This window comes from Geotrypetes seraphini, chromosome 5, assembly GCF_902459505.1.
Source record: "Geotrypetes seraphini chromosome 5, aGeoSer1.1, whole genome shotgun sequence".
Taxonomy (NCBI): domain Eukaryota; kingdom Metazoa; phylum Chordata; class Amphibia; order Gymnophiona; family Dermophiidae; genus Geotrypetes; species Geotrypetes seraphini.
The window spans coordinates 28,892,284-28,903,157 of record NC_047088.1 but is presented as its reverse complement, the minus strand read 5'-3'; the positions used below and the strand labels follow the sequence as shown (position 1 = coordinate 28,903,157).

The following is a 10,874-nucleotide window of genomic DNA, read 5'->3' as shown; positions in this document are numbered from 1 at the left end:
TTCTGTGGTGTTGCATTGTATGCAGAGTCCAGCTTCTTGGTGTTTCATTTTAATCTTTGTCTAGGTATTCTATTTTATCCTCCCTTTTACAAAACCATAGATTGTTTTTAGCACCGGCTATGGTAAGTCTTTCACACTTTTATCACTCTGAAACTACTTTTGTACTAACAAGATTTAATATCTCATCCATCATCATTAGGGACATTTGTAGATGCTAACATTATTGTTTTACCCAAATCTAATCAGGATCCTCAATTAGTACAAAACTATCTCCCAATCTCTTTATTGAACCTTGATTACAAAACATTTACAAAAATGTTGGTTTCACAACTTGAAAAGTTCTATTTCTACTTATTCATTCAAACCAAGTTGGGTTTTTGAAGGGTAGATTTGGATCAGAAAATACAAATGCAACATGGTATGATTAATTTTTGCTGGATCTGACAATTATGAAAATATTGCCTGCACTAAAATGTATTGCCTGAACTATGAAATGCTAGCCATCTGTCTAAACAAAGAAGATAAGTACCCATTCAGTGGATAACAAAGGATGTCAGAGAGTAGCAGCAGTATCTCCTCAGACCTTTACTCTGCAAGTATACACCATTAAAGAAGATGTAGCATTGAGCTGGCGTTAGTTCTTGGTGCGTAGCGTGGGGTTAGCATGCGGGGCAATGCAGCGCGCGCTAAAAACGATAGCGCACCTTAGTAAAAGGAGCCCTAAGTTATGAACAGCAAACAAAAGGCTAGATTCACTAAGTAAACCAATTGTGTACCGATCAGTTTGCACTCACTTTCCGACTACGGCTTGATTCACTAACCTTCCTCCAGACCCCATCCACACCCAATCTGATCTGTTGCATGCAAATGAGTAAAACGGCATGTAAATTTCTTAAGGCATCGATTCATGAAACCATTTCATCCAAGCCGACTGGCCTTTCCAATCCAAAAAATTTTGACTGCTGAGGACCAGTCGCTTTACATCCTCACCGACTATTCCTGCCTAGCAACTGCTGCGTGCATGTTAAGAACCCCATTAAAAATATATATCTACCCCGCAAAAAATCCAAAATATATCTAAACTTTAAATATATGTAAACTTTCATGTACATAAGCGTTAGAAATATTTTTTGATTTTTTTGGAATGTGCATAGTGAGCGCGGGAATGAATCTTGGATTTGTAATCTGCATGGCGAGAAAATCGCAGATTAACCCCGTGCTCTCCTTGCGCATTGTACATTTCATATATCAGTGACAAATTTTTTAAAAAATCAAAAATAACTTTCAAGGGCCAGCTATCCCTCCCCCCTTCCTTCCAGCTAGATTGTCGCGTGCATCTGACATCACGGGGTCGCATTTGGTTGCTTTGTGCTTCACAGCAGAAAGAGCCGCACAGCCTCCTGGGATTCAGAGGCTGTATATAACAGCACGTAATCCCAGCACATTCAACTGCTGTTAACTGTTGTGCCTTCTAGCAACTAAACAGTTCTTTTCCTGAGTGAAATGGACTTTGCTCGTCGGCTACGCTATCTGCTTCTTTTGGAACACTAGTATGCCAAGGAGAGGTTGGTAAAAACTAGTTCTTTTATTGTATTTTTTTACGACAACAATGCTTTGCGGTAGGCGTATTCAGAGCCCGCCAATGACATCCGCGATTAAACCCCCACCCCATTTCTATGCAGTGAAGTCCTAAAGAGCTAGCGCATGCGTTATGTGCTTCAAAACCAACAAAGATACAGTGCGCACGCATGTCAATCAATGTTACAGCGAGTCATGTGCGCGAATGGAGGCGTGTTTACAATTTGATCATTTGCATGGACAAGCTTTACTGAATCAATCACCCAGAATAAATCGGAAACGGAAAGGACACGAATTGGAGCGATTTGTGGACTTTAATGAATATAGCCCAAAGGCAGGAATAGAACAAAATAGCACTGAGGGATAAATGCACAAAACTGTCTGATTGTGTACCGATTGTCACTAAACCAGTTTGACTGGCTGAGCGCCTGAAGAAATTTGCCAACCCGATGCTCAAAACAGCTCATCGCATAGTTTTCCATGTGGTTGTATATTCCCTGATTCTGACATGCAAATGAGGTCATTAATATTAAAATGAGCCATCCGATTGATGGACTAACATTGCATGCCAGAATTGGATCGATAAAACCAACCCCCCAAAAAACCGACAGGCCTAGACCTGTTGGTAACTGTGTTTTCATTTTTTTTTTCTATGGGCACAGATGTGAGTGGCTCTATTTTTGGCAGCGTTTTTGGCGTATTCAACAGTCAGGCTTTCGTTGTTATCTTCATTTCATGTGGTACACTTTATACCTTATTTACCATGGACCCCTGATGAAGGTGTGTTGTCCGAAACACGGACCGTGTCGGGTCCCTTGGTTGGTAAAAAGGTTTTTATCTTACTGCATTTTAACTTTGGTACAATAAATTATTGCCTGCATCGTGTACATTGTCTGCAGTTTTTGTTTGGTTTTCCTGTTCTGGTGGTTTTCCTGCAGATTTGGTTGGATTTCATTTTTGTTGCTCTATGTATAACATACACAATATTGGGCCCATAAAAAAAGTAGCTGACATCAGAGGGAAGCCTTCAGGATCAGCAGGGAATTCCAATTCCCTCCTTCAGGGCCATCCAGCTGGGGATCTCATGCCCTCCTTCCTGCCCTCCAGCTACATTACCCCCTCCGCCGAAGCTGACCCAGAAGGCTTCCCTCCGATGTCAGAGCTGACATCAGAGGGAAGCCTTCTGGGTTAGTGGGGGGTCACAATTACCTCCTTCAGAACTGTCCAGCTGGGCTGCTCCTTCCTGCCTTCAATTGCACAGGGATGCGGGCAGCAGCTCTTACATACTGCACATGGCTGACACTGATAAATAATCTATTTTATCTGCTTATATGTGCATAAGAACATAAGAATAGCCTTATTGGGTCAGACTAATGGTCCATCAAGCCCATTTTCAAAGTGGCCAATCCAGATCCCTAGTATCTGGCCAAATCCCAAGGAGTAGCAACATCCCATGCTATTGATCCAGGGCAAGCAGTGGCTTCCCCCATGTCTTTCTCAATAACAGACTATGGACTTTTCCTCCAGGAACTTGTCCAAACCTTTCTTAAAACCAGCTACGCTATCCGCTCTTACCACAACCTCTGGCAATGCATTCCAGAGCTTAACTATTCTTTGACTGAAAAAATATTTCCTCCAATTGGTTTTAAATGTATTTCCCTGTAACTTAATCGAGTGTCCCCTAGTAATTGTAATTTTTGATGGAGTGATAAATCAATCCACTTGTATCCGTTCTACTCCATTCAAGATTTTGTAGACTTCACTCATATCTCCCCTCAGCTGTCTCTTTTTCAAGCTGAAGAGCCCTAACCTTTGTAGTCTTTCCTCATAGTAGAGGAGTTCCATCCCCTTTATCATCTTGGTGCTCTTCTTTGAACCTTTTCTAGCGCTGCTATATCTTTGTTGAGATAAGGAGACCAGAACTGAATGCAGTACTCCAGATAAGATTGCACCATGGAGCAATACAGGGGCATTATAACATTCTTAGTCTTGTTAACCATCCCTTTTTAATAATTCCTAGCTTCCTGCTTGCTTTTTTGGCCTCTGCTACACATTGGGTGGAAGGTTACCAAACGCCCAGATTTACCTGGACATGTACTCTTTTTAGAGGACTGTCCAGGTGTCCAGATGGCTTTTCAAAACTGGGAACTTTGGGTTTTGAAAAGCTTTGAGTTCAGGAGCATGTGTGTAATGTCACTGGTTCCATGCGTGCATGCGCAGATGTAGGATTACTAGATTTTCCTGAAGGAAAATCCAGATCTATAGCCACGCCCCCAGGCCCACTCAGTTTCGCCTGTGTCACACCCCGTTCTGCTCCCCCCAGCCCTGCTCCCAGATGGCATCTGTGCATACGTGGACGTGACACAATGATGTCACGCATGCGCGTGATTTCACTGCATGTATGGATGCCCCTTCCTGACAATTTTAACAGGAAGATGTTCTAAACCCGGACATGTCCGGGAAATCTGGGCATCTGATAACCCTACACAGATGCCCTCCAGAAGCAGCACAAAGAGATGAGGATTGTGTGGGGCCCGGGTTGGGGGACGAAACAATGCAGGGCTGTGGATGGGATGGGGCGGGGCTGTGGCAGAACTGGGGGGCGAATGGGGCGGGGCCACCCTTTTTGCCCAGCAAAAATCTGGTAACTACGTATATGGCTAGATGACACTTCTTCTACATTATCTTAGGTTTATCTCTGCTCATGATGAAACTTTTTCTTCATAGTTGTTACACAGCGCATCCAACCAATTGGGATTCGACACTTCCGTTGGGCGGGGCTCATCCGCTGACTAAAAAAAGAAGACGCGCCCTTTCCCTCCTTTGATGTTACGCGCCTCCTCTTTCCTTCGTCAATATGCTGAGACGAGGGGTGGGGTACAGGATGACGGAAAGGCGGAGCGTCAGGGAATGGATACGCCCCCTTGTCTCTGGAGCCTAGGCAGTGCGCTATCACACGCCTCTTCTTCTTCCTGTTGGTTCCACATGCAACGTGGGACACACCCCTCGCCCGCACAGGACGACGGGAAGGTGGAGCATCTGGGCAGGGGCGCGCCTCCTTTCTGGTGGAAGCGTACAACTCGCTCTCCCGCCCCTCCCTTTGTTTTCAGCATGCTGGGCGCGCTCCCGCGCTTCCCCCGTGGAACCAGCAAGGGCGCGCTCTACCGCGGCTGAGCTCGGAGGGGGCGCGGCCCCGCGGCGGCGGTGTTGGGAGAGGGGCGAGGCGGGATGGGGTCTCTGCGGCGGGACAGCAGGGTGACCCCCGGGCAGAGCGCGCTGTGTGGCGGGCTGGCGGGGCTGTTGGGTCGCAGTCTGACCGCCCCCTTGGAAGTGGTTAAGGTCCTGGCGCAGGTGGGCAGCCGGCACGCGGAGGGGGGCTTCGTGCAGAGTTTCCCGCGGCTGTACCGGGCCGAGGGCGGAAAGGCTTTCTGGAAAGGGAACGGCGCGGCCTGCGCCCGCCTCCTGCCGTCCAGCGCCCTGCAACTGTGCGCCTACCGCCGGTAAGTACCACCCTCAGTTCTTAAGGCTTTCCCTCTTTTAAAATTTTTTTATAGTGCATTGAACTCATAACACCCTTAAGTACCCTGAGAAACTCCCTAAGCCCCCTACTTGTCTGTTAATTAGACTGTAAGCTCTACTAATCAGGGACCGTCTCTTAAATGCGTTGATGTTCAGCCCATGTCTATATAAATAGTTGTAATGATCAAAGTCCTCTCTAGTTCGATGTCAGCTAAAGCTCTGGAATGCCTACTGCTGCTAATACTGCAGCTGAACCTTTATATAGGGCTAGATTCACAAAGCAAACCGATCGTGTACCGATCCATTTGCGAACCGATTTCCCTCCGAACCGATTCACTAACCTGTGTCCGGATGAGGAGGAACAGCATTCAAATGATGGCAGGCAGCCATTCGCAATAGGGACTGGGCTGATCACAAACAAGCCACTGCTGAGGACCAGTGGCTCAGGTCCTTTCCGACTGCCCTGCCTTCTTCGCCCTTCTCTCTGCCCCAAATTCCTGCAGCCCCAACTCTCCCACCCTTCCCCACAGTGTAAGCCCAAGGAAAAAAATTATAACACCAGACTTGGCAGAAAAAAAAATACAGCTAAAGCATGAATAAACTTCCTTGAAATGAAACCTAAACTAAAGGTTATTGGAGCTCAATATGGGATTTTTTTTTTTTTTAATCCACTAAAATGAAGGTACATATAGAAATGTTACAAAAATCTTTAATAATTCAGAAGCTTTAGGAATTATCTAGTACAATGAAATATTACAATCCAAGCAGTTGATATATTTATGATTCATATGTTGTTACTGGCACCTGGAGGTCAGTGTAGCTCTTGTGCATCATTCCTAGCTTCTCATGCTCCCATGGATTTTATTTTTTCATCTTTATTTTATGATGGCTTTTACACAAGAAAATATCTTAATCAGTCCCAATTATCTCAAGATAACTGAACTTCATATTGTTTCCCTAAATGTCCAGGGAAATATCTCAAAGCGGACTAATGCTTCTTGCAAGAGACATATTACTAACCCCCATCCTCTTTTACAAAACCACGAAAATGGTTTTAAGCGCCGGTTGGCACGCTAAATGTTCTGCGCTGCTCCCAACACTTGCTGAATTTCTATGAGTGTCAGGAGCAACACAGAGCATTCAGCATGCTTGCCTGCGCTTAAATGCGTTCTGGTTTTGTAAAAGGGGGTGGCGTAAATAAGAAGCTTACAGGAAACTATTTTGGTCATATCATGCAGTCCCTGCTAAAAGGGGACAAATATGGAGTAGTAACTTAACTTGAATTTCCAACGCACATCTCATTCCTTCGATCCTAATGAATAAATCTATTACCTTCTTAAATATTTAAGCACCAAACAAAGATGACCTTAACTTTAAAGATTTATTGTCCATAAATAACATTTCATGTTCTTCATATTTATTAATAGGAGGTGACTTTAATTTTCCATTAGATTCTTTTTTTTAATCTATTTTATTCATTTTCACATCAAAGATCACAGAGAACACTTTGATACAGGCAACTAAATACATTCAAGAAATTATTATCAAGTCATAAATTCCAGTACAATGATCATAGTCCACGTTAAAGGAGAGTGAAACCATACACAATCAAGGGTAGTTGAATTAAAGAAAAACTAAACTGCATATGCCTCAAATGTACAGGGTTCTTTGGTTAATTATATTAGGGCCTAAGTGGATGAAATTACAGAGGGGTCAGGAGCCTTAATGGCAGCCTTACCTTCCAAGAAATATTGCAATTGTTCTGGATTATAAAAAATATACTTGTTTGTTTGATAGGTAATACAACATTTACAAGGAAACCTAAGTTGAAAGGTTGCTCCCAAAGCCAAAACTGACTGATGAAATGTCAGAAATTTTTTACGTCTAAGCTGCGTCCACTTTGAGACATCAGGAAAAATTGCAATTTTGTGATTGTAAAATTCAACACTTTCAGTTCTATAATAGAGGCGGAGGAGAGCTTCTTTATCTTGTAAGAAAACAAAAGTTACTAGCAAAGTAGCTCTCGCTGAAATCTCAATCCGTGAAGATTCTAACATCCCAGTGAGGTCTAATTCTCCGGGATGAACAGTTGACTTGTCCTTATCCTCTTCAATTATATTAAGATAATATAGTTTTTGCAATGGTGGCATATTTGTCTCTGAAAATTTTAAAACTGAAGTCAAAAAGGAATGGAAAAGTTCTCTCGGTGATAGTATTCTAGATACAGGAAAATTTAAAAGTCTCGGGTTTAAATTTCTATTTGCATTTTCTAAGTTTTCAATTTTCCTGATCATTAAGTTTTTTTCTTTCATTTGAGAATTTGATACAAGTTTTATTTCTGAGACTGTTCTCAATATTGTCCATTCTAGTTGCTTGATGTTGAATTTTCCCTTCACAGTTTTTAATTTGAACTGCAATTTGTTGAGTTGAGGAAATAAATTGGGAGCATACCTGATGAAGGCTCTCTAGGGCTCCCCACAACGCCTCCATATCCACCACTTTGGGCTTAATCAGGGGTTTCAGAGGTTGAAGTGGAGAAGAGACTCCATTTCCCACACTCATTGCTCCCTGAACGCCTCCTCCTTCCTCTGCCGTTTCTTGGTGACCCGGCATAGCTTGAATCACCTCCGGGGTCAAAGGCAGCATCATCGGGTCCAGCAGGGATTCACTCCCCGATGTCTCCCGTTGACCCGCAGGACTGCCCGACATCATCCCGGAACGGGGAGGGATCGCAGGACCCAGCGGGCTCAGCGAGAAGTCACTGTCCAGCTCCGAGGACTGCCCCCCTCGGAGCACGGATTCGCCCAGACCAAAGGGAACAGCAAAAGCTGTTATTGCTGTCTGGCGTGTTACCGACGGGGCAGAGGAAGCCAGGAGATCGCTCCTCTGTTTCCCCCTGCGCTTCGGCATTCCTTTAAAACAAAGCCGGTAAGTCAGTCTCTGGGAAAAAACTTAGAACGCCGATGGAAGGGGAGCCTCTCACAACACGTCTGTCCCTGACGCCATCTTGGTTCCTCTCCCCATCCCATTAGATTCTTTTTCAGATTGTTTTTCTAATTGCAGACTAGCCAAACTCCATGTAAGGAATATTTTTAAATCTCTCGTGAAAGAATATGGTTAGACCAATGGTCTCAAACTTGCGGCCCAGGGGCCACATGCGGCCCGCCAGGTACTATTTTGAGGCCCTCGGTATGTTTATCATAATCACAAAAGTAAAATAAAACAGTTTCTTGATCATATGTTTCTTTAGCTATAAATAACAATATTATTATAGACTTGGCTAACAGGAAAGATTTATAAATTGTAAAGAGAGTTTTACCTCATGCAAAATAGTCATTTCTTTAATAAGACATTAACTATTTTTTTTAATGCCCTCCAAGTACCTACAAATCCAAAATGTGGCCCTGCAAAGAGTTTGAGTTTGAGACCACTGGGTTAGACTGATCTATAGAGCTTTTCACCCACTGATAAGGATTATTTATACCACTACTCTCCGCACCATACCTGTTCAAGATTGGACTATTTTTTTGGCTCCAAGCATATAGAAAAACATGATGGCAGATAAAGGCCAAATGGCCCATCTAGTCTGCCCATCTGCAATAACCTTTATTTCTCTCTCTGAGAGATCCCACGTGCCTAGCCCAGGCCCTCTTGAATGCAATAGAAACATGATGGCAGATGATGCCTTCGTGTGACGTAATCACGGTACTTCAGAAGAATACTTTGTCAATAATATCAATTATTGACAATTCCTTTTTCCACTATCTGGGAAGCTTACAAAGTTTGGTTGCGAGGTGAAAGTTATAATGCATTTTGAAAGAAAAAACAATAACTTCTACAATTTGGAATCTGAAATTTCAGTATTCAGAATCTACCATAGATTCAAGTTCCAACAATGATTCTTTACCAAAACTACAACAACTTAAATTTCAATACAATACTATTTTTAATAATTAAACATCTGCAATACATTTCAAACAGTACTCTGCATTTTATTCTTCTTCAAATAAAAATGGGAAGTTGATGGCTTCATATCTTAAAGGCAAGAAAGTTAAACAAAGAATAACAGCTATAAAAACTTCTAATGGCTCCTTATTAACTAATGTTCTCTCTGCATTCACCTCCTTGTATAATACACTGGCTCCGTTTACAAAGCTGAGGTAGAGATTTCTACCGCAGGCTGGCGAGATAAATGCTCTGATACTCATAGGAATTCTATGAGCATCAGAGCATTTACCTCGCTGGTCCTTGATAAAAACTTCTACCGCAGCTTTGTAAAAGTCACTGTATATAAAAACAAGTCTACAGCAACAACTGAGGATATCTTTGAATTTTTCAAGTCTTTTGATCTACCTCAACTGTCTGCTCAATTTTGTGAACTCTTAAAACAATCTATAACTGAAGAAGAAATTGCAACTGCCATAAACAAAAAAAAATGACCTCATCTAAAGCACCTGGACCTGATGGATTCCCAGCTGAGTTTTTGAAAGTCTAAAACACCCTTACCCCACTCCAAAGCTACTTATGTACTATCAAGATTAATATGCATCATGATTGGGGATGTTTTTGGATGCCAACATTATTGTTTTACCTAAACCTAATCTTGATCCTCAGTACAAAACTACTGCCTAATTTCTTTATTGAATCTTGATTACAAAATATTTATAAAAGTTTTAGTGTTAAAACTTGAAAAAATATCTCAGTTTATTCACTCAGATCAGTCTAGTTTTTTTGAGAGGAAGATTTGTTTCAGATAATACAAGATTATTTTGCCATCTGATCCATTTTGCCCAGTCAAGACAGATGCTTTACTACCATGTTTTCCCGAAAATAAGACCTACCCTGAAAATAAGCCCTAGCATGATTTTCGGGGTAGGTCATAATATAAGCCCTACCCCAAAAATAAGCCCTAGTTATATCGACCCCGGAAGCTCAACTCGAATGCCCCTGGATTCACCGGCAGCAGCACTTCCCCTTGCTCCCGCCACACAGCCAAACCCCCGCTGACTCTCCCATCTTTCCATCTCTCCCATCCGAACCCCGCTGACCTTCCCACCGCGAGACCGGTGACATACCTCCCTCCTAACAGCAGCATTGGCAGTACTCTAAATAGGCTGCTTTGTGGTCTTCTCCCGCTGGTGATTCCCTCTGCCGCATCACTAAAAAAACAAGGTCTGGCTTCCAAAATCTAGTCAACATTTTTAGAGGACAATACATCTTTTGTCACCTTATTTTCAATATCGCTGGTTTGTAATTTATTGATTGGCTTTTGGTGGGCACTGGGATGAGCGCTCTTTATAAGATAGCATTGGGTGCCGAGTTCCATGCCCAACTTGGTGTGAGGACTTACTAACTAAAAACCAGGTGTAAATCCTGGTGCACAAGTTGAGCAATTTCCTGGAATGCCCCTTTGCAGCATGCAAATACACTGAGGCGCTATCCTATAACTGGATGCGTAAGTGTATTTCCACACCATTCTTCCATTGAAGCATCGTTTAGGTACCTTGCATTCCTGGAAATAGGGCCTAATTTTTTTAGGTGCCATTTATAGAATTCCCTAGTATGTTCCAGGAGCATGCTCGTAATCCAAAATGGTCGTTTATCAAAGCGAGTTTCCCCATAGGAAATAATGGAAACTTGCTTTGATACGTTCCCCCTCCCCCCCCCCCCCCGTGTGATCCGGCACCCCCCCCCCCCCCGTGAGAACAGGCACCCCCCGCCCGAACAACTTTAACTCACCACCCCCCATCTGGCACCGGCACGAGAACCGCTCCCCC

At 43.2% G+C, this 10,874-nt stretch overlaps 1 protein-coding gene across 1 annotated transcript in view; it reads left to right on the top strand.

Moving 5' to 3' along the window:
- The first annotated feature begins 4,447 nt into the window (after window positions 1–4,447).
- The window catches only part of SLC25A43 (solute carrier family 25 member 43), a 69,156-nt gene continuing 62,729 nt past the window's right edge, over window positions 4,448–10,874 (top strand). Inside the window, exon 1 of the mRNA XM_033946310.1 lies at window positions 4,448–5,078. Coding sequence (XP_033802201.1) covers window positions 4,807–5,078 — 272 coding nt within the window. The 5' untranslated portion in view covers window positions 4,448–4,806. The remainder of the gene's footprint in view (window positions 5,079–10,874) is intronic.